Here is a 24,483-nt window from a genome sequence, read left to right as displayed (position 1 = left end):
TATTGCCTACTAAAATGGAGTATGGGTACATATTACTAAATATTACCTAATACGTAAGCATAGGTAAGTACTTAAGTAAAGCTTTCGTCAAAATCAAAGACGGTTTCCAACTATTTTTCGAGCACAAGTGCCATACCCCATATGGTACAACTCCGTCGAGTGTTGATACATACCTAAAATTGGTTTCTGCGTAGCGACACGCGTAATGTTCCGAGTCGTCATTAAGTTGGACCAGAACTATACCTACTTACACTCGAGATGTGTTTTGAGCTACAAAACTCACAATACAGTTCATATAACTAAGTAGGTATCTAAAGTAAAATAAGTACCTAATGATCTCTGTCGTCAAAATCATAAAGCAGATAAGTATTAATTTAAAAAAAAAATAGAATTACTAGACAAGGTCATAAATATAAAATGTTTCTAAATCTTACAATAGTCGCATATAAACCAACACAACTCATAATAGCTTAAACAACCTAATAAAAACCAACAGCATAACATACCACGAAATGAAAGTAATAATATTGTGTTGCGCGCGGCGCGTGTGACTGTTGTGCGCCCTGAGCCGCGTGGGGCTACCGGTAACCCAGCGAGCGGTAGGCATTTATCGCGCGCGAGTACAGAGAGTGACAGAGGCCTGGTATGGGTATGTGATGCGGAGGAATGAGTCATATTGTGAGGAGGAAGGTGATAAGTATGAACGTGGACAGATATAGTGGAAGAGGACGACCAAAGAAACGATAGATGGATTGTGTGAAATCGACAAGGCTAGAAAGAAAACAATAAAATTGGTATTAATAGTTTATTAATATAATTAATAGATAATACTATAATAACTTAGTACTAAGCGTGAAGTGACAGAAATATAGCTTTAACGTTCAATATTATAGCTGTATGTCGCTTTGTGAACACACAAAATTAAAATATTATACCTTAGTAGTATATAAATGCAAAAATAACCATTTATTAACATGCTTAAGCTTCACTTGTAACTGTATGTATGAAAATGTTGGAATCTTAATTTGACCCACTTCCCGGTTCTTCGATTAGGATGAATTTAAAGGGTTTTAGAAACTTTCACAAAGCAGCCCGTAGTCTGGAAGTTGATGATTGATATACCCATTTACTAGTTGGTAAATTTCGGACAGATATAAGTATTTGCCAAACTTTATTGACCTTAGGAATTTTTTTATGTGGGATGAAATCACAATTTTTTATTGTTTTGAGGTCGATTTTAAACCACATTACATTTTTAAACTGAGTTTTTGCATAAATAAATTTTAATAGGTACATCTTTTTCTAATTTGCCATGTGTGACGTGCGCGCCATTTTCTTTTTTTGAATTTAGAAATTTCCTCGATGAGGTGGGATGAAAAGTTACGTGTTGCACTCGAGTGCAAAGATTTTTCACCTTGTGCTCTTTTGATTCCCTCGCTATCGCTCAGTCAAACCTTCGCTTGCTCGGCCATCAAAATTGAGCCCGCGGTTAACAAGCAACTTTGCACTCTTGTATCTATACTAATACTAGCTTTTGCCCGCGGCTTCGCTCCCGTCAACTGACTTCTCAACTTTATCCTATTTTTCATAAGAAACTTCTCCTGACTGTGAATAACAAACACAACAAAAAAAAGAATTAGCCAAATTGGTCCAGGCGTTGTTGAGTTATGCGCTTACCAACACATTTTGCGATTCATTTTTATTTTATAGATTATAATCTGAAGAGTTTGTTTGTTTGAACGCGCTAATCTCAGGAACTACTGGTCCGATTTGAAAATTTCTTTCGGTGTTAGATAGCCCATTTTTCGAGGAAGGCTGTAGGCTTCTTTTTATCCCGGTACGGGAAGTAGTTCGCACGGGATGCGGGGGAAACCGCTGGCAGAAGCTAGTAACAAATAACTATTATTTTCTGACGCAGTAACAGCTATAATAGTTCACGTTAAGCTAAGAGTATGTGAGTAAGGCTTGCATGTATATGTATGCATGGTCTATCCCATGCGAGGCCGGCCCATGCCGCGTCCCGGGGCTCCGGCCATCGGCATGTCTCCGCTTTTGACGTTCTTTATCGTTTCGTCTACGGACAGGATCTGAAAATTAAAGGTTATTTTGTTAGTTGCGAGTTCATTGGTATTAATATATGTAAGTGTTGGTGGGATTGTTATGTCTTCAAGATAAAACTATAGATACCCACAGTTGCATTAAAATTGTTTAGAATAATTTTGTCACAAACATCAGTGATAGCTTGAAAACTACTGAAAACAATTGTTTTTTAAAAAGTGTCTAGTGACCTGCCGGTTCTTCTCCGTGAGACCTACTCTTTGGATCTGTGCAATTAGCTTAATGTTTCGAAAGACTTCTTATAAGCCAATCTGAATGACTTTGACCTGGATATAAATCAAATCATTTATTTGCACAATCAATACAGGAATAAAAGATGTTATAATCAGATAATATATACACTGGATCATTACCTAATTAGATATATTTATATAATCTTTAGGCAATATAGGTGGGATTTGAGAAGTAATGAGCTAAGTTTGCTTTAGATTAAAAGATATAAACGTATCACCCGCAATAACATATAGAAAGCTAATAAATATAGTTTCGAGTAGGTACCTGTGCAGCGGCCTCGCATGCGGCGGTGATGGCGTTGATCTTGACGACGGCGGGCTCCCACACGCACGACAAGAAGTTGTCGCCGATGTCCTCCTTCTGGATGTCGATGCCGTACCACACCTCGCCTGGGAGAGGACAATAGAAGATGAGGATGATATAAGGACAATGCAATTTTATGAGTACAGGCCGTATCATTAGACTAGCAACCCTCTTCGGCTTCGTATGGGGGGGTAACAGTATTACCCCACTATTAAATGAATGTAAACATATAAACCTTCGGATTCAATCACTCTATCTATTCAAAAAAATCGGATCAAAACCCGTTGCGTAGTTTTAAAGATTTAAGCATACATAATGATATAGGGACAGAGAGCGAATTTATTTTTATTTTTTTTAAATGGCTATAGAAATGAAAAACATTATAATCATACATAATAAGTTGGTTCAAACGGTTGACTAACTTTAAACTAACACGAAACAGTGAATCATTTATACTTTTCTTACAAAAATATAAGTCTAATTAAATTAATATTCAAATCTTTGTATAACTGAAGGGTTAGTTTGTTTACTTGAAAGCGCTAATCTTAGGAAATTGTAAACCTCATATCTTTTTCTATGATCCTCAAAGTTCTGTTCAGAAATTGGATCCGTTGTTTATAATCATTGGCTTATAATATCCTAAAGCTAAAGAGTTTCTTTCGCGAAAATAACATATCTCAAATATATTGTTTATTTCATTGTTTCTCTAGAAATCATACGATTTTAAATGTGACCCTTTTTGGGAAAATGGGAACAAAATTGAAAATATCAAATAGAGATTCATTCCTTGTGGCACACTGGTACACAGCTGCATCCGGTTAGACTGGAAGCCGAACCCAACCTGATGATGACGATATGTTTTCCCTCTTCATAGACATACAACCGGCAGAATTTTCCACTTTTTTTCTATCTTGAGCAGCATCCTTCCAGCATCCTAGCTTCTTTGACCCCAACATGGTTAAGGAAATGCCTAGGCACTTGATACATACCATTATGATGCTTATTCCTCAGTTTATTAAGCAGGTTGGTGGCATCGAAGCCGGCGTTATCACACAGCTGACGAGGAACTGCCTCGAAGGCGCGAGCCACTGCAGCCACCAGGAGCTGTTCCTTACCAAGTTACATATCTCTAGTTGCTAGAGTAACTGGGTTGAGGAGGTCAGATAGGCAGTCGCTCCTTGTGGCACACTGGTACTCAGCTGAATCCGGTTAGACTGGAAGCCGACTCCAACCTGATGATGACCATATTACCAGGGACTGAGGGCTTGCAGAGCTTTCCACTTCAATCTTGACCAGCAAATTCAATGTCCCACCAGCGTCTTCGGCCCTAGCATAGTTAAGGAAACGGCTAGGCAGATGGTGATATATATTACGTACCATTATGATGCTTATTCCTCAGCTTATTAAGCAAGTTGGTGGCGTCGAAGCCGGCGTTATCACACAGCTGACGAGGAACTGCCTCGAAGGCGCAAGCCACTGCGGCCACCAGGAGCTGTTCCTTACCAAGCTACATATATCTAGATGCCCGAGTAACTGTTTTGAGGAGGTCAGATAGGCAGTCGCTCCTTGTGGCACACTGGTACTCAGCTGCATCCGGTTAGACTGGAAGCCGACCCCAACCTGATGATGACCATGTTACCAGGGACTGAGGGCTTGCAGAGCTTTCCACTTCAATCTTGACCAGCAAATTCCATGTCACACCAGCGTCTTCAGACCCAACATAGTTAAGGAAATGACTAGGCAGATGATGATATATTTCACATACCATTATGATGCTTATTCCTCAGCTTGTTAAGCAGGTTGGTGGCATCGAAGCCGGCGTTATCACACAGCTGACGAGGAACCGCCTCGAAGGCGCGAGCCACTGCTGCCACCAGGAGCTGTTCCTTCCCGGCGACGCTCTTGGCGTACTCGCGGAGGTGTTTAGAGATTTCCATGTCAATGGCGCCACCACCTGGGAGAAAGATAAATAAGTTTTATAAATCCTTCTCCGTGTGAGAGGAGGCCTGTGCCCAACAGTGGGACGATAAAAAGGCTGAAACAGTAACATAAATGAATAAGTTTGTCTACAAAAAAATTAAAACTTCAATATCTAAAACCTGATTCTGAAATCAAGATCGGTTAAGTCAAAAGTGAGATAATTGCGCACAAACCTACATGGCAAAAGGAGAACCTCTTTTTTAAGGTCATTCTCAAAATTAATGTAGGCAACTGAAATTTTTATGATTTTATAGGAAAATAGCTGTTTTCTGCGGTATCCATTGCGTTTTGAGGGAACTTCGCATTCGGATAAAATACATCCCTGTCTATATGTAGGGAACTACTGATGAATCGATTTAATAGACCTTTGAGAAGTCTAGAGCTTGAGAAAGGACATAAGCTACTTTTTATCCTGGTGCAGGAAATTATAAGCCTCATATCATTTTAAGATCCTCACAACCATTCAGAAATTGGATCCGTTGTTTATAATCATTGGCTTACTATTTTTTTTAAAGTTATATGTTATTTTGTTTAACGTATTTGTGGTTCGATTTCCGGGTCTGGCTGAAATCGCTTTGTGGGTTTTATAAACTTTCACAAAGCAGCCCGTAGTCTGGAAGTTGGTGATTGATACACCCGTGCATCGTGTCGCACGTTAATGTCGGTGGTGCTTGTGATCTCTCTCCGGTGGTGTCGGCTTGTCGTCGCATCGCGCTATGAGAGTGAAGGAATACTGAGTGCACCGCAGTACAAGCTAATGTGCACAAACTATATTGTGTTCTGCGCAGCTGGCTGATCTCCTTATATGAAAACAGCCGCCGTGGCCTGTGTGGGAACTACTGGGAGGGGGGGAACCCGTTGGGGGTGGGGAGTACACTCACCAGCGACGACGGCGTCGTTCTTGATGGTCCGGCGCACGATCATGATGGCGTCGTGCAGCGACCGCTCCGTCTCCTCCAGGAACTGCTCAGCACCGCCGCGGAGCAGCAGGGTGCATGTCTTCGCTGCCGGACATCCTGGAATGAAGCATAGGAACGTTAGGGGGTTTAAAAAATTCAAGGTCAAATTTTGAAGGTCAAGGTCAACTTAGTAAGTCACAAAAATCAAGGTTATATTCATCTGGAATGGAAACACTACACCAAGGCTATATTTAAAGAAATTTAAGTTCAAGGTCAACTCATTCAAGAATACCAAATTCCCAAGTCACAAGTTTAATTCTTGCAGGTATTCGAAATTTCGAAGGTCAAAGAAATTTTTACCAGGGTCTAAAAGTCGGCGTCTAATTCAAAAGTCACTAGAGAACTATATACTTCAAAATCTACATACGAGAATACCTACATACAATTACCATTTTTTCTAAGCTATGCTAATATTATAAAGATTGGTTCCACTTTAAAATTCTTTCAATATTGGTAAGCTACACTATCCCGAGTACATTTTATCCAGCTACGGGAAGAAATCAGCTGGTTAAATAATATCAAATACAGTTCTACAACAATGCGCATTATAAATCTCACCATCAGGAGCCACTTCTTTATTATAACCTGGATAAAGGAGAAGAAAGGAGTTAGTGAGAGAAGGATTAAGGAATAATGAAATCATTGAGGCAAGAGTATAATCATAGTAACGATGAAGGGAGAGATCGAGAGGAAATCTGGGAATCTCATAACTGAACAAAATATAATAATGCATTTGGAGGCATTTTACAGCAGTCTTGAGTTTTAACCGTATTTTTCGGTATCGAACGTGGCGAACGAAACTTTTAGAGTAAGTGTGCAACGATCGCTAGCAGATAACAAATACATAGTTGGTGACGTAAGAGCATTAAGGGCGGGACTAGGAGTCATGCTTCTCCCACTGACTATTCCGCTGCTATTGCAATGGCACACCAAACATATGTTACAAATGTGACACCAGTCTAAGCAAGGAGTATTGGGTTGCCTGGGTAACTGGGTTGTGGAAGTTGTTCTATGTAAAGCACTGGTACTCAGCTGCATCCGGTTAGACTGGAAGCCTGATTACATAGAGGAACTAAAACAATGTTTGGGATCTTACCAGTGAACATGTTGTATCGCTCGCCGCCGACCTGGCGCTCGGAGAAAGCGGCGGCGGTGCCGAGGGCGGAGGGCTGCAGGTCGCGCACAGAGCTGAGGACTGCGCCCCCGCAGGCACGTTGGGTGCGACGCATGTCCTCTTCAGGGACGCGACCGGCGCAGAACATGTCACTAGAAGGCAAAAAATAAAATTTAAAAAATACTTCAAATCAAAAGCAAATGAAAATGAAATCTTTATTTGTAAACATAGGTAAAAAATCAAGTAAAAAATCGTTTGTTCTAACTTGACTGCAAAACAGCACTTTTAGAACGTCAGACATTTACAAAAGACAACCCCCAAAACGCTTCACCACTTCCTATGTTTTTTTGCTGGGAAGAGCGTTTTACGGTCTACCATAGTGCTTATTGAAGAAACTTTAGTGCTTTCCATGTAACTGGTTTTTGACCTTAAAGAATTAATTTCCTACCTAATAACGAATCAAATTTTCAATTTTATACCTGTACAGTTTTAAACGTTAAGACTGCAATGCCATATGTTATATAATGCTTGTAAAAATAGACGTCTTAAAAGTTCCCTCAAATGTGAAATCATCGATCATCAATCATCGTGAGATATTACAAGGTCTAAGTTCACAAAATTCAAGGTCAAATGTCACAAAAAATTTACAGAACTCTTGAAATTACTCATTTTCATCCATTCACACAAGGAAGCGCCTAGCCGGATACTCACCGGTCAGCAAAGTACTGTGTGGCCACGTCTCCTATGGGCAGCTTGCTCAGCACCACGTTGGCTCCGCTCGCGTGAAGAGCTTGCAGCTTCTCGTACAGGATCTGCCATTCAGCGTCGACTACCTTCTGGTATTCTGATACGTTGTCTACTCGGACCTGGGGACAATTTTATTGGTTAAAGCGAATTTCTTTAAAGAATCTATCTGTTGTTTGTGCTTGGGGATTGAATTTTTCGATTAACTTCATATACATTTCTAGCGACCATGCCCGGCTTTGGGTGCAATACTGATACGAAATACAGTATTTTTTTACTATTTAATATATGTTATTATTTATTAAAAAAAACTAATCAAACTCCGTTGCGTAGTTTTAAAGATTTAAGCATACATAGGGATAGCCAAGATTTTTCTATACTAATAACATAAAGGAAAAAAAACTACAGAAATAATTCGACAATATTCGACGCTTCCCGAATAACATAGGCTATATTTTATCCCGGTACGGGCAGTAGTTCTTACAGGGCCCGGGTGAAACCGCGGGAAACAGCAAATTGCTTGTATTTTTAATGATGAAATTAGTTGTAAGCCTCATATCATTTAAGATCCTCACAGCTGATCAGAAATTGGATCCGTTGTTTATAATCATTGGCTTACATTTTTTAGTTTTTTAAGCAGTAGTTTACTTGTGACTGCCTCATTGGTTTAGTGGTCGCAAGCGCGACTGCTATGATTGAGGTCTCGGGTTCGATTTCCGGGTCGGGCCAAAATCACTTTGTGGGACTGGGTTTTATAAACATTCACAAAGCAGCCCGGAGCCTGGGTGTGGTGTACGGACGCATCGTGTCGCACGTGAATGTCGGTGGTGCTTGTGCTCTCTCTCCGGTGGTGTCGGCTTGTCGTCGCATCGCGCTATGAGAGTGAAGGAATACTGAGTGCACCGCAGTACAAGCTAATGTGCACAAACTATAATATGTCCTGCGCAGCTAATCTCCTAAATGAGAAGAGCCACCGTGGACCAAAATCGGCCTTGAACGTATTATATCATTATGTTTTTAATATGTATTTGTGTAACATCTTATCCCGGTATGGGCAGTAGTTCCCACGGGAAGCGGGTGAAACCGCTGGCAGAAGGTAGTGGTCGGGCTGCGGGTTGTTCGAAAGAGATACCGCGGCGCTGGTACATAAAAGGCCTACGACGGAACACGACGGTTTTTAGTCAGTAAGAGTCTGACACTCCCTCACCGCTGCTAACCCACAGCGGGAGGGTCCATATGATGATTTTTGACGTCGTTAAAAAAAAGCTAGTGGCTATATAATTAAAAATCTCACCTCAGCATTATCCCTCTCCGCTTTAAGTTCAAGCTCGATGTTCAGCAGGGCTATCTTGCAATTCTCATAGCTCTTGGGCTGCATCTCGAAGCCAGCGTACGAGAATGTCTTCTTGAAGGCCACTCCGGCTACCATGAACGAGTCTTCGAGAGCACCACCGGAGATTTTTTTGATACCTGTCGGTGGGAATAGGTGTTTGGTTAGATTAATCAAACTATTTTTTAGGTAATAAAAGCTAGAGATAACTGCTTGTAGCAGAATGGTGACAAAATTGTCCTATGTCCTTCTCCCGGGTCTAAGCTACCTCCCCTCTCATTTTCAGCTAAGGACTTTCTGCCGTTCCTGAGTTATAAATAGTGTAACTAACACGACTTTCTTTTACTACGAGGATTTGGAGCTAATTTTTACTTGTCTTTATAGTAAGGTATTTTAATTAATTTTACAACCAACTCTTTGTAACAATTTATTTTACTACTACTATATCTGTGTTAAAAGGAAAGTAAGAGTTCCCTACTATTAAACGGCCAAAAACTTTCCTTAATTTTCTAGTACTTGTTATTGCAAGGGGAACGATAAATAAACCATCTGTGAAAATTTCAACTATCACGGTTCATAACTAACAATACAATTCGGCGACAGACAGACAACGAAGTCTTGGTGAGAGGGGTCCCGTTTTACCGTATGGGATCGATAAAGACTTAATATCGAAATCGAACTTTTCCGTTCAACAAAACGGCTAGCCAAATAAAGACACCACAACAAAACTCACCGATCATATCCAAAGGCAATAGTGGAGCGTCTAAGGACAGTACAGCGTCAACCACCATCTTGGAGAAGTGGTCTTTCTGCTGGTGAATCAGCTTCGAAGACATGGCGGTGGCTGCACACTTGGTCAGAAGTTCCCTGTAGATAAATTATTAACTTTGAGTGGACAAAATCTATATATATAAAAATGAAACCCGCTTTCCGTTGTCACGACATAACATGAAAACGGCTTGTCCGATTTGGCTGAAAATTAGAGGGGCTACGGGATGCGGGTGAAACCACGGGCGAAAGCTAGTTGGTAATAACTTAAAAATAGACAATTATTTACCTATACTCACGGAGGAAGGAATGATAGGGGAAATATACATTACTGTAAAAAGTCTTATCAATATCGTTATCTTTAGTTAAGTGCCTAACTGATCCCGGCTACCGCACGTTGCTTGAGCTACAAGAAGGCGCCTGACCTGCCTGCCTTATGGCGTCTCCGCTATCTTTCCTACCTAATACAGTTACCGGCACGGATGTCGGACCCTGACCTTCAGCTGCGCACAAGCGATTTACTGCCTTATTGCCTTATGCGTACGGGTGCGCAAAGCGATCCCCACTCTTCCGCTGAGAGCCCGACATCCGTGCCGGTAACTGTAGGTTATATGTGGTAATAGTAAGCCTCATTTCTTATTAACATAATCCTCAAAGTTCTGTTCAGAAATTGGATCCGTTGTTTATAATCATTGGCTTTTTCAAATCAGTTCATTAGTTTGGGAGACTTTAGGGTACAAACAAACAAACAAAAAAATGTTTCCTCTTAACTAGAGGTATATACTAGGTAGGTATGTAATAGGCTACCCGTCCACGTCAGACTTTCTGTAGGACAAATAATCGGGCCGATTTTTTGTATCACTTTCAGCATTTTCTCACCAACTTTGTGTAGAATGTGTGCGTAACTATCAGTGTGTTCTATTTTTCTCCTACAAAAAATCGGTCACCGATTTATCGCACGTTGGAGGGCAGCCTTAGTCTCCTGAGCCTTTTCCCAACTATGTTGAGTTCGGCCCAACCTTCCAGTCTAACCGGATGCAGCTGAGTATCAGTGTTTTACATGGAGCGACTGACTATCTGACCTCCTTAACCCAGTTACCCAGGCTATCTAATACCCCCTAGTATAAATAAATAAATCACACATACCTCTGTTTCTCAGGCGACGTATTATCAATTTTCACAGCTAATTCCCTGACGCGATCCACTGCAAGTTTGGCAGCCACCCTTATAGCCTTAATTATAATACGTGGATGTACACCTAGAAAGACATACATATTTATATTAAAAACACTGTGTTTGTGTGTGTGGAGAGTGTAGTTGTGTGGGTGTTCTCATAAACGTGTTTGGTCCTCATGGGAAGGTCAGAAATTGGATCCGTTTGTTATAATCATTGGAAGTTTTTTATGGTTTTTCGTAATGTTCTGTCTGTAATGTTTTTTGTTTACTAGATATAAAGACAACTCAAAATCATCTATTCAAACTTGGCTGCAAAACAGCACTTTTTAAAGACAACCCCGGTCTAACATCCGGTTAGACTGGAAGCCGACCCTAACATAGTTTGGGAAAAAGGCTCGGAGGAAGAAGGCCGTATCTCAAAAAAGTTACGATTTATTTTTCAAGCGAAAACACATAAAATGGTTATTCAATCAAAAACTTACAATATTTCGCCAGTATTAAAAATTACGTCCAAAATTAAGAAAATTTGCGATATTTCATTACGTTAAATTACAGAATAGGCTAATTATTCAAAACTTGATTATGGATTTGATAATGACCAAACAAATAAATAAAAATATTTTTTATTTATTAATTCGTTATGGCGACATTCTACCAAAATTGCAAAAAAGAAATACCTTCATAAACAGTTTTTCTTAAAATATCCATAATTTAAATATATACCACATACCTTCTTCAACAAACGGCTTCAGCCTCTTCAGAAGCTCTCCAGCCAGGATGACCACAGACGTGGTACCATCACCGACCTGCGAGCCAACATTACAGTGGTTAAACTATAGTATAGTTATAGTTAAAGTTAACTGTAGCAGTTAAGAGTTAACCTCATGTCTACTATCATAAGCCACACGGTGGTTCAGTAATTGGATCCGTTGTTTTTAATCATTGGTTAACTTTTTAACCTAACTCTATAAGTATAAAATATAATATTCAGATGAATTGAGAATTTCGTCTTTTTTGCAGGTGGTTAAAAATTTGTTTCAGTCCAATTCAGTTTGAGAGTTGTTTCAGTAACTATTTATAACTCATGATTGGCTGAACTGATTTCATTGCAATATGGGTGGTGAAGAAGCTTAGACCCAGGGAAAGGACATAAAGACTTTTTATCTTACAAAAAGTAGTTCCCCTGGGATGCAGGTGAAACTGAGGATGGAAGCTAGTATTAAAGGAATATGTGTTAGTTAATCTTTTCAAACTCAAAAACAATTCAACTGATTTTGCTGAATATAGGTAAGGAGAGAGATTAGAACTTGTATTTGTGTTTTTTTTAAGTTCAAATCCATGTTACACTTAAAAATCCTTTATCTAACCAAATTCCCAAAAAGGAGGAGGTTCTCAATTCGTCGGGATCTTTTTTTTTTAAAGCTTCCATTTCTTAATTGTCAAGATCATTGGCATAAATAAAATAAAAATTAGACAGCAATCCTGCATTAAAAAAGTGATCTGCACTCCAAAACTACCATAATTTTAAAGACCATCTTGCATAATATCTCACCTCAGCATCCTGCGACTTAGCAATATCCACCAGGGTTTTTGCAGCCGGATGCACAATATCCAGGAGTTTCATGATGGTAGCTCCGTCATTGGAGATCACCGCCTTGCCGTTGTGGTCTACGATCAGCTTGTCCATGCCACGAGGGCCCAGGGTTGTGCGGACCTGCGGAAAGTATTATAGCTACATTGATCAACTTCTTTTAATTTTGCAGGTTGCTGAAAATCAAGCAAAGTGAGGAAACTTGGGGGAGACTTTTCAGCAGTGGACGTCTTCCGGTTGACATGGTGAGATGACTATCTACTACATCCTTGTAAAAGAAATCTGCTTATATGTAGTAACTGATTGCAGTTTTGATAATAAAACTTACATTGACTGGTGTAAAGTGATTACAGTTAACTTGTAAAAAGAAAAAAATATCTACCTAAATATTAAAAAAAAAATGTGTAAGTTATTCTATGTATTTGTAACTCAAGAATAGTTGAACTGATTTGAATGAATTTTGGCAGGTACATAGTTGTAACCAGGAGATGATTATAGGAAATAGTTGTCTCAGAAAGCAGGAAAAACAATAATTTTTTTTTGGTCCGGCTAGTCAGTGTGTGATTGTAAGCCTCATATCTTTTTCTCATCCTCAAAGTTCTGTTCAGAAATTGGATCCATTGTTTATAATCATTGGCTTACAATTCATACTAATATTATAATACTTACATACACTTATCTACAAGAACTACTGAACCAATGTGAAAAATTATTTCACTGTTGGAAAGGTACACTCTTCCCGAGTAACATAGGCTATATTTTATCCCGGTACGGGCAGTAGTTCCCACGGGACGCGGGTGAAACTGCTCACAGGAGCTTGTAATTATATTATCACTACATAGTACAAAACAAAGTCACTTTCTCTGTCTCTATGTCCCTTTGTACACTTAAATCTCCAAAACTACGCAACCGATTTTCTTGCGTTTTTTTCATAGAGATAATAAATATTGTTATCCCATGCGAAGCCAGGGCGGGTCGCTAGTATATAATATTCTATACTTACGGCATCTACTACAAGTTGGCAGGCATTGATGTTGGAGATGAGCTGTGGCTTGCCTTGAGACTGGTCCGTCCCTTCCTTTAATACGAGGATCTGTGGTTGCTGTAAGGAAATATTATTGATTTGATAAATATTTCACACATTGGCATAAAGAGTCCGAGAAGTTGCTAAGGACTTTAATAGTGAATGTATAGGGAGAGTAATTGTGGTGGCCTAGTGGGTAAAGAACCAACCTCTAAAGTATGAGGGTGTAGGCAAGTACCAATGCAACTTTTCTAAGTTTGTATGTACTTTCTAAGTATATCGACACCTCCTACGTATATTATCATAACCGGCAGAGTGGCGATTTTGAGTTTGCTTTTTTTACATAAGGCGACTTATTTTTAGTTCACGGAAAAAAGTTGATTTATGTAAAAAAAGCAGAGTCGTCATTTTGTTGGTTGCAATAATATACTTAGGAGGTGTCGATATCTTGGACACCAATGGCTGATAAAAATGTGAAGGAAAACATCTTGAGGAAACCTGGACTATTAAGTCTGAAATCATCAACCCGCATTGAGAAAGCGTGGTGGTTAACGCTCAATCCTTCTCTGTGTGAGAGGAGGTCTGTGCCCAGCAGTGGGACGATAAAAAGGCTGTTACAGTACAGTACAGGGAGAGCACCTATGTCTGCACAGGTTCTCATGCACTACAATATATCCTGCAGTGATCCAAAATCGCCAAGGGAATTTTTATACAAGAACGGTTTGACTACGGCAGCTCTGTTTTACTACTATTATTATCTGTAGATATTATCTTGTTATCAATTAATGGATATGTTTACTGTTAGGCTACATTTTAATATGATTTTCTAAGACAGCTGAGGCCAAATAGATATTTTTTTTAGCTAAAACTGAGTAAACCTAAACTTTTTTGTATTTTTAACTTAAAATAGTAAATACACGAATTTAAATTGTTTTATTAGACGTATTTCATTGTATTGTAGCTATATAAGTAGGAATTTTGGTGTTTTTTAACTTAATTCTAGGTTTAATTGCAAGTCACATGAACAGTTGTGATTTCGAGTCATACTTTTCATAGACAATGACAATTGAACATCAGATAAAGCCGGGAGAAAATTATTATTTACGTATCAAATACTACAGTTTGTGCCAGTTTATAATAGCTTTTATTGTAACAACAGTCTTTCATACCCATTACAGCAATATTTCACGAGAAAATATGCGTAAAATTCACAATATTCCGAATCTATCTCGAATTTTAACCCTCAACTTTTTGTATCACTTTTTCACATAAAATTAAACACAAATCACACAAAATATTAACTCAGACTTATAATTTACATCACGCTCTACAAATCTGTGTTGATTAAAGTAAGAAAATGTTAAAGATTATAGCAGAAAATTTAAATTAAATTACCATTTTGACTTAGATTTTTCCACAAATAAAACCTCAAAAACCGAATGACTTTGACAGCTGACTATGAGAGTTGCTAGACTTTTGCTTTGCTGCCTAAACACGGGGAAAAATTGAAATTAAGCATTAAAATATAAAAATTGTATACGAAATACTTTGCGAGTACTCCAGTTAGAATATTTTTCTCACTCTAAACGTATTTTTTTAAGTTAAATGTACTCTTATTTTAGATGTTTCTTTATTATAAAGAGACTTGTGATTTTTTTCAGTTATGGGTATTTGAGAGCGCAGGTGTAGTAACTAAACGTGATTCTGATTGGTCGGCAGAGAGAAATGGAACGGTTTGATTTAGGGATGTGGCGTTAACGATTAGTATCGATTTATTATACAATATAATTTATTATATTACACATTTTGTAATCCATTATTTTATTAGAATGATGATAATGGAACATAAAAATACTGTTATTCATATACATACAGTACATATAAACTATTTAAAAATGTATATATGTCCATTTTATTTCAAATTTACAAAACCGAAGGTTTACAGTTATTTGAAAAGTCCCTAATATAAAAATTATGAATCACAGTGTTGATTTAAACACTTCCATACAAATAAACTTTTCATTCAGGAACATGTACAACATTTTTTTTTTCTAAATACTTACTATAAACCCGCTTCTTGTTAAAATATTTGTTACCTTTGTCATCCTGGCAAAATACTATCTAACTAAAGTATAGTTCACTTTTCAATTTTTGAATATTTTATACATCGATAGAATAAAATAAAACCGTTACACATATCGATAACATCAAACTCCCATGAACTCCACTCCCATCACTACAAACAAACGTCAAACTTTACTTCGGCGACACGCATGTGACGTCTTGAATTTAGTTTTACAGAAAAAATAATTGAAAAACTATCTGAATTATTAAAAACTACTCCAAGGAATATCGAAAATGAGCCGGCAAGTGGATATTAAGGCTTTGGTGTCCCACATAGTGCGTGGAGACGGCTCAGACAGATGCCGAATATGCATGGGCGATACGAGCGAGGGTCAAGTTCATTTAGAAGACACCGTCATGATGGATGGAGACAAGCCTGTAACCCTCGCTGAACTGCTAGAAGTCATCACAGGAGTCGAGGTAACATATTTTTTGACATATCAAAGCTCAGCATCCAACGATTTGTTTATTTTCTGTGCAAAACGGAACGGCGTCTTCCCGCCGTGGTGGTCGCAAGATGGCCGCCGTTGGGTTTCGATGAAAATTGAAAATTATTATTTTTTGATAATCTCGTTGGATGTTGCGGCTTTATTACTTTCAGATTGTAGATTATAATTTTAAAATATGATAAATCACTCGATTTACTGAAGTTAAACGCTTTTTTGGAAACAATTCGTTTGTTTTTCATTTGTCTGGCGTTTACGAAGCCAGCTATGACGTCATTCGATTGCGATAGAGTACTTTCCGCTTGTTATTTAACTAGGTATTATAATATAATAATGTAGGCATAACTATGCCTAATACAATTTACTATGTTCGTATTAATTAGATACACAAAATTATCGTGCTAAATAATATTACCTATTTACTTCTTCTGTCCAAATTTTATTTTGGTTGTGTCTTTCTTCGCAAATAACTCAAACAAAAGTGAACATGATTTCAAATGATTTCCAAAGCTACACTTAAACTTTTATCTATTAAATTAGAAAAACTGTTAAAATAACTATAAATTAAGCCTTATCTTTTACACCTCCTCGTATGAATCTCACGGCTGTATAAGAAAAAAAGAACATTTAAGGTTTAGACTGCTAACAGCTTCTGTGATTAAGGTCTTCAACAATTCTTATATTTAATGGCCATAGACCTATCATCTGATATCTATCAGTTTGCAATTCATTTTTGTTCTTCTAAATGGAAATATAAAATATACTCAGTTGAATCCGGCTAGACTGGAAGCCGACCCCAACATAGTTGGGAAAAGGCTCGGAGGTTGATGATAAATGAAAATTTAATTTGATTCTATCCGTATCTCAGCATCCACAGTATCAGAAGATTATTTCAAACATTCAGAAATCTTTTTTTTTACAACTAACCTAGTTTTACACACAACTTGAATTAGCACCAGCATTTATAGCTGAGCTTTTAATTTAGAACAAATGGAGGAATTATTATACAAAAGTACCTAATCTATTTTAAACCTACAAAAGAAACTCTACCCTTTTCTAACTTCAAGATATTAAAATAAGCTTTAGAATCTTAGCATTGGACATTAAATTATTAAGTACTCCACTCAATATCCCAATTAAGAAAAAAAATCTTCAAAATGGAAAGCATAGGATCTTATAAGAAGGCAAGGAATACAGCGTATTGGCCGTTTGACTAGTCCGGTGGTTGCAGGTGCTGCTGGATGAAGACCTGCCTCTAGGATTGTGCTCCCCCTGCTCAGTGTCAGCGCTCCAAGCCGCTGACTTCAGAAGCCAGTGCCGACGAGCTGCCTCACAGTGGGAGACAACCCTCGAACTGCTGAACGGCATCCCAAACCACACAAATTGCACCAGCAATATTGTAGCTATTATCACAGAGAATAGTATTTGTATAACAAAGCAGGATCTTAAAAAAGAGCAGGAGAGCACACAACCACCGTCCCCAGTTAATACTAAATCAGAAAATATTAAAAGCACTAAATGTCAGTGCCCGTGTTGTGGCAAGCGGTTCTTATATGCCCAACATTTGTGCCAACATTTGAAGGAGTCGTCCAACAACCAACGTGCGTGTCACATTTGTGCAGCAATCATGACTAGACAGGAACTGATTGAACATTTAATTGAGGAACATAAAAGAGAGCCTTATGACTGCAAGAAGTGTCCGGCTATGTTTCGTACCTATACACAGTATAAGACACATCTTTCTAAAGCGCATGCGTCTGGGGCCTGCACCTGTGGTGAATGTGGCCAAAACTTTCAAAGCCAACATGCTTATTACGCCCATCTATCAGTTCATACGCCAAAAACGTGTCCTGGCTGTGACGAGTTGTTTAGAAACCAGAAATGTTACCACTACCACGTTAAACGCTGCTGTAACCTCGATAGGACGCGTCTAGACGCTCATAAAACTAAAAACAGAGTCACAATCACAGTAAAAAAGAGGAATAAAGACATCAAAGTTGGTATGCGTGGTAGTGCCGACTCCGAATGCATTTGTGACTACTGCAAAAAGAAGTTCGCGGGCAAGAAGTTTGTAGCTGCACACATACAAATAGTACATATGAAGAATACACATAGGCCTTGTGTGTACTGTGGGAAGTTGCTCGCAGCAGCTCACATGACCACTCACGTCAAAAAACACGAGTCAACTGAGTCCTTCCAATGTGGTCATTGTGGTATCATTTTAAAAACAAAATTAGGTTACGTTCAACACGTTCGTCTTCACACCGGAGAAAGACCATACACTTGCAAATTTTGCGGTGACTCCTTTTCCGCGTCCTCTCGAAGATCAGAACACATCAGAAAGTGTCACAGAGATTCTGACATTGTTCTGAAGCACGCTTGTGAGTTCTGTCCAGCTAGGTTCCGACTGCCTTATCGGTTGAAGAAGCATGTGAACTCGGTGCATGGTGAAGGGAAGGAACAACTGATGCAGTTTGAATGCAATGAGTGCCATCAGAAGTTCAGCAGCTGTCGAGGGTTACTCCATCATAGTAGGAAGCATCAGGATTGTGAGGGTCCTATCAGAGTACCGAAGCTTAAGGAGGTGGTGGAATAGCCTGGAGTCTGGAATAACTTAATAGCTAGGTGATTATCTTGACCAGTTCTTCCACACGTCTGTAGGCAACTACTTCCGGCACTCTTATAAACATACGCCTAAATTACAACTTTGAGATTTAAGAAAATATTGATATACTTTTTACATATACACACTAAAAAGCGGTAATTCCAATTATTTATTTATACAGACGTATGCACAAAAGTCACCAAGGGTTACTGGGTTGAGGAGGTCAGGTAGGCAGTCGCTCTTCGCAAGCAAGGGTAGTCAGCTGCATACAGTTAGACTAAAGTCGAAACTGACTTCAACATAGTCTGAAAAAGGCTTAGCAGATGATGACGTAGAAAAGATATGCAGAACATTTATGCCTCACAAAGAACTCTTTGGTCTGTTGTTTTCATACTTGTTAAAACTGAAAATACAGACAGAAAAATTATAACCTTACATTACATAGAATTGGGCATACTAATAAGTACATAAAACTCGTAATATCATTAGTACACCGTGTTCGGTTAAAAATCTAAGCATTTTTCCAAACAAACATTGCAAATAAGAATCAGTGACCAATAACCGACCTCTTTATGAATCTCCTGTTTAAGAAAAAAAGCTAAAGACCAAAAAAACTCATTGTTTTAGGTCGAGTTCACACCACCGCTGCCAAACAACATATGCGACAATTGCAGCCAAGACATAACCTCCTTACTGCCTTTCTTAAGACTTTGCAAGGAGTCCGCAAAACGTTGGAATGACATATCAACCTTTTTAAACAATTACACTCCTACTCCCGATGCTAAAAATGTCTATATAGAAATTGGGAACGATATAAAAACTTACATTGATACTGTAAGAACGGTCGGCAAAATTGAAACACGAAAGGACGCATTACGCGGTCTAAATAATAGGCTTCGACGACATAAAGTGAAAATAAGAGGAAAAATAAATAAGTCATCTAAGTTTAGGAAGTTTGTGTGTCCGGAATGCGATGCTCCATTTCGTTGTATCAACAAATATAACAAACACATAGGTTATTTTCGCAAAAAGAAGTGTTTGCATTGCTCTGAAATTTTCGATTTCAAAGATTACAAAGATCATTGTAAGACCCACAAATTATCTGCACACTTTTGCTCGTTTTGCGAAAACAGTTTCGTCCGAAAGTCTGATTTTGAACTGCATAAACAAAAACACAATAAAGGTACCCACGAATGTATAGATTGTCACGAAACTTTCGCCACTTCTAGCCACTTAATAAGCCACATGAATAAACATATCCCTTCTATTTGCGGATGTGGTAAAAAGTTCCCAAATCGCATTTGTTTTAACTACCACAAAAGGGATTGTGTTCCTCGCACTAAAGATAGACTAATATACATTTGTGACTACTGCCAAGCTTCATATACAAATAAGAATGTATTAAGAATGCATATTAAGCATGTACATATGACTGGTTGGACATTTCAATGTGATAAGTGTGGAAAGAAAATGTCCAGTCGCAGTCATTTGATAGAACACAGTAATATTCATGAGAAAGTCCTAGATAGGTTTATTTGTCACTGTGGTGCTAAGTATAGTACTAGAAGGGGTTTTCAGAAGCATAAGAAAAAACATGAGCTTGAAATGGCTGGTGTAGCCAGTTAGAGAAAGTGAACGTTTTGCAAGCTTAATATTATTTCTGAATATTTTGGTATTAATAATTTAAAATTACTATTTCTGTTGGCTGACTTCATGTTTTGACTTTTGACCCTATAAAAGTCTTTTTGGCTAATAGTCTTAAACTAAATTCAATGTTCAGTTGGGTATATATATGTATTTTCCAAATGTTTTAACTTAAGTTGTACATAATACTTTATTATTTTATTTTCAATAAAGATCACAAAATGTGAAACGTTTTTCCTTTTGTCAAAACAATTGACAAAACAGTTTGTATCAAAATAACTTACGAAAAAATACTGCGTTTATACACAACCAGTTTATTCCCTACTCTGTATCCATCAGTGCTTTAAAGCAATAGGCAGTTTTACTCAAGTCAACTTACCCAAAGATTGGCAACTTAATCAAAGCTAAACCAAGAGGAGCGGACTGATTGAAAACGTCGTTTCAGATGGAGATGGACCCAGCGCTCCCCTGCAGCTTATGTTGGAGCTGTTCTGATGACACCCTAGCCGCCATAACCTTCAAGAACCTATGCGCGCTGTCCTCACACCACTGGACAGAGGCTTCGAACTACATCTCCCAAGTCTACCCGCCAACAGACAAAGATAAGGCCTACTTCATATTCTACAACCAGGAAAAGACCATAGTTAGAGACCAAATAGACAGCGTACCAACCAAAAAACATGCTGTAGAAAGACTAAATATGAAGTATGAGGTCGAGCCGGAAAAACCGCAGAAACATAGACGTATTTTAGGCGTAAAAGCTGCTTGCAAATGTCCGGATTGTGGGAAGAAGTTCTCCACGCCTGATAATTTGAACCACCATCTTGGTAACACTTTAAAGCGAGCTTGCCGTGTCTGCTGCGCTGTAGTGAACAAGAAAAAGTTGGGCAGACATTTGTTGAGCCAGCACAAGCTACATTATTACGAATGCAATATGTGTTACAAGCTATTTGACGCCGAGATTCTGCTGAAACAACATATCAAAGATTCGCATGATAAGCTATCCCATCCTTGTCATGTTTGTGGTAAAAGTTACATCAACCAACGAGCATTGAGAGCTCACGCGCCTTCCCACTCCCTCTTCCACTGTCCTTCTTGCAATCAAAGTTATGAAAACAACAAATGTTTTAAATACCACCAGAAACAATGCAAATACTCTGACCGGCAACCCGTAGAGTTTTCCCACTATTCCTGCGATCACTGCGGCGTATCTTATGATCGGAAACCCTCGTTACGGATTCACATGATACAAAAACATCTAAACGTCTTACCCTACGTTTGTCAGACTTGTGGGAAAAGAACCTCCACGCTGTCTCACTTGAGGTCTCACGAAAGAGTCCATAAGACAGAACGGAAGATATTTCAATGCTGTTGCGGTGCAAAATTGCGAACTGAGATAGGTTTTCAGTTACACCAGAGAATTCATACTGGGGAGCGACCGTATACTTGCGAACATTGTGGCGATAAGTTCCTCTCGTCTTCTAGAAGGTTGGATCATATAAAGAGGCGGCATAGGGGAGTTAAAGATTTGAAGCATGGCTGCGAGAAGTGTTCGGCTCGGTTTGTGAGGCCGTGCGAGCTGAAGAAACACTATCTCTCAGTACATTATTCTGTGGTCGAAGTGATGCCTGCCAAAAGAGAAATTAATCCTGTTACGAAAAGATTGAGGAGTACTTTTGAAAAGGAGTAGACTGACTACCTCATTGATGGAACTAAGATTGATTTAAGATTCGGTTTAGGTTGTTTTTAAGTGCGATTCTCGGCAGTGATGAATTGTTTTTTCCATTAATTTAAAGGCTTGTTTTATCCGCATAAAAGTTGGCGAAAATTTTCGTTGTATATTTGAATTTTAAAAGATTCTCTGAAAACCTACTAAGTTTATACACTTGATTATGACTGCAATTTCACTTTCTAAACACGCATTTTGCCTCCTCCAGTTGCACCGTTTAACTATAACGATAACCAAACCATAACCAGCCGTATACTTTCCGCCCATTGGTCTACTCAGCGATTTGACAACTGAAAATGGTTCGGTCATCGTTATAGTTAAATGGTGCAACTCACCGAGTAAAAGAGATGGAAATATTTAAAGAGTTCAGTATTGAAGCATATTTTATTTTTTTAAGTTATTTTGTGTTCATGATAAATTCGCGTGTTTGCTTTTAATACTCTTGTTCTAATTAAGTTAACTGTTTCGAAACAATGATATTTGATAAATTAAGAATATAGTTTTAATATACAACGGTATTTTTTATTTTTATGTGCCCAACCTATTTGAAAAACTAGATAAATAGTACGTAAATAGAAATAGTAGGTACGTAAAAGTAAATAGTATGTATCTTGCAGTTAGAAACATCATTAAATGTTAGACCATTTATTAATTGATAGTTTTCTGACGAAAAAGCCATTAAAATATCTGATGTAGAATTATTACAGATTTCGCTCATCATCTGCCCAGCCTTTTCCCAACTATGTTGGGGTCGGCTTCCAGTCTACTAACCCGATGAAGCTTAGTATCAGTGTTCAACGAGGAACGACTGCCTTTCTGATCTTCTCATCCCAGTTACCCGGGCCGTACTAAGATGTTAATAATTATGAATTACTACCAAAAATGGCAACAGAATACGATAGGCATTTCTATGTAAAGTTCTATGATACCCTTCTATCAACCTCATTATTATTTTTCCAGATGACCGAAGAATCCCTAATACCACTAGGCGCATGCGTGACCTGCGCCAGCACCGCCCTCGCCGCCCAGGAGTTCCGCCTTTTCGTCAGAAACTCAGAAAAAGTATGGAAAAAGGCCCTCGTTAACCTGTCCACTTTACCATACTCGGCTGCCCCACCCGTGAAGTCTGTATGCGCCTTTATAACCCCAGACTTAACTATACAAACATTCAAAGATTACAACACTAGTGACGCCAAGACGATTATTAATCGATTAAGGAATCGAGTAACAAAGAAAACAGTCGATAGAAAACCGCGAGGGGCTCGCACAGGGCCGTCCTGCAGTTGTCCTGATTGTGGTAAAAGTTTTCTCAGCCCGTACTACTTAAATACTCATTTGAGAAACAGTGGGCATAAGGAAGCCTGTTTAATCTGTGGTTCAGTTTTCGTCAGAGGCAAAGAAATGCAAGAACACCTGTCTTCCGTTCATAATGAGACTGTATTTTTATGTAAAAAGTGTCCAATTTTATGTCCAAGTGAAGTGCAGTTAAAAAAACATGTGAAAAAGGCACATAAAGCTGGCGTTCTGACTTGTGCTGACTGTGGAAGGACGTTCCCAAGAAACGCTTCGTTTGAATCCCATTCGCAAATGCATGCGGTTAGAACCTGTAGAGCTTGTGGAAGTCAGTTTACAAACAGAGGATGTTATAGAGAACATAGGTCCCAATGTGAACCGGATGCTAAACCCAACGCTCAGAATATGCCGCGAAATAGACGCTCCAACATCCGTGACCCAGCTACATTCACCTGCGACCATTGTGGAAAAACATACAACTCTAGACCCCAACTCAAAAACCATATACTCTGGATACACATGGATATACGACCTCATCAGTGCCAATGGTGCGGAAAAAGGTTTTACACCCCAACGCGACTGGCTGAACACACAGTCGTGCATACCCGCGTTCGAAATTTCGAATGTGACATTTGTGGCGTGAAACTAGTATCCAAAATGGCCGCCGTTTACCACAGGCGAAGGCATACGGGCGAAAGGCCTTATGAGTGTGAAGATTGTGGAGAAAAATTCATTTCTGCGTCGCGTAGATCGGAACATGCTAAGCGGAGGCATAATAAGGGATTTAGGCTGCCATGTTTGAAATGTCCTGCGAATTTCGTTAGAAAACATGAGCTGAAAAAGCATATGGACAAGGCTCATAGAGAACCTGATAGTGTCCTATCTTGGCCTTAGTATTTGTTTTACTTGATTAATTGCTTTGGGTATTAAAATCTCTAAAAGACAACTTTTGATTGCGTATGCCACATCGAAATAGTCCTAAGGGAACAGCCATCCATTTCAATAGATTTTCAACCCTATCACAATAGTGGAAGGTTAACATTCGATTGGTATTTGACAGAGGGTAGATTGACTTGCTGGCATGTAGTTTGCGTACCTACCTACTTGAACTCTAAAGCCAGCTTTTGCATTGCCATTTTTTTTTTTAATAAATGCTTAATTTTATCTTTTGTGACTCAAAATGTTTTTAATTTATATGACAAGCTTAAGGGTTAATTTATATTAGGCCGGGCAGTGCCGTGCCGTGTCAAGGCTTTTACGAAATTCTAAAGACGAGCGTCGTTTGTGGCCCGGACGAGCCA

The 24,483-nt window shown here is 38.7% G+C and overlaps 2 protein-coding genes across 2 annotated transcripts; one reads left to right on the top strand and one right to left on the bottom strand.

Annotated features, from left to right (window-relative positions):
* Positions 1 to 791: 791 nt before the first annotated feature.
* On the bottom strand, positions 792 to 14,876 carry LOC110383012 (T-complex protein 1 subunit eta). Its single transcript, XM_064042890.1, has 13 exons — positions 14,737 to 14,876; positions 13,321 to 13,419; positions 12,279 to 12,440; positions 11,457 to 11,532; positions 10,697 to 10,808; positions 9,516 to 9,649; positions 8,747 to 8,922; positions 7,420 to 7,574; positions 6,691 to 6,860; positions 5,517 to 5,651; positions 4,421 to 4,609; positions 2,617 to 2,741; positions 792 to 2,087 (listed from the first exon to the last, which is right to left on the bottom strand). The coding sequence occupies exons 1-13, from the start codon at positions 14,737 to 14,739 to the stop codon at positions 1,989 to 1,991; spliced, it is 1,635 nt and encodes a 544-aa protein (XP_063898960.1). The 5' UTR covers positions 14,740 to 14,876; the 3' UTR covers positions 792 to 1,988.
* A 702-nt stretch (positions 14,877 to 15,578) lies between these two features.
* LOC110383016 (zinc finger protein 91) lies at positions 15,579 to 24,279 on the top strand. The gene is made up of 5 exons (XM_064042786.1): positions 15,579 to 15,885; positions 17,143 to 18,506; positions 20,297 to 20,300; positions 20,606 to 21,724; positions 22,850 to 24,279. Exons 1-5 carry the CDS (start codon positions 15,700 to 15,702, stop codon positions 24,074 to 24,076), a joined length of 3,900 nt encoding a protein of 1,299 aa, XP_063898856.1. The 5' UTR covers positions 15,579 to 15,699; the 3' UTR covers positions 24,077 to 24,279.
* The last annotated feature ends 204 nt before the right edge of the window (positions 24,280 to 24,483 follow it).

Source organism: Helicoverpa armigera, chromosome 30 (assembly GCF_030705265.1).
Source record: "Helicoverpa armigera isolate CAAS_96S chromosome 30, ASM3070526v1, whole genome shotgun sequence".
NCBI classification, from domain to species: Eukaryota; Metazoa; Arthropoda; class Insecta; order Lepidoptera; family Noctuidae; genus Helicoverpa; species Helicoverpa armigera.
The sequence above is the reverse complement of the archived record's forward strand: the minus strand, read 5'-3'. Positions and strand labels throughout refer to the sequence as shown.

Coding starts and splice junctions, on each gene's coding strand:
- LOC110383012 (XM_064042890.1), bottom strand. Junction 12,441..13,320: donor GCCAACTTGTAGTAGATGCC/GTAAGTATAGAA, acceptor TACTTTCCGCAG/GTCCGCACAACCCTGGGCCC. Junction 7,575..8,746: donor CGGAGAGGGATAATGCTGAG/GTGAGATTTTTA, acceptor AATTGTCCCCAG/GTCCGAGTAGACAACGTATC.
- LOC110383016 (XM_064042786.1), top strand. CDS start 15,700: ATGAGCCGGCAAGTGGATATTAAGGCTTTGGTGTCCCACATAGTGCGT. Junction 15,886..17,142: donor AAGTCATCACAGGAGTCGAG/GTAACATATTTT, acceptor CGGTGGTTGCAG/GTGCTGCTGGATGAAGACCT. Junction 21,725..22,849: donor AGAAGTGTTCGGCTCGGTTT/GTGAGGCCGTGC, acceptor TTATTTTTCCAG/ATGACCGAAGAATCCCTAAT.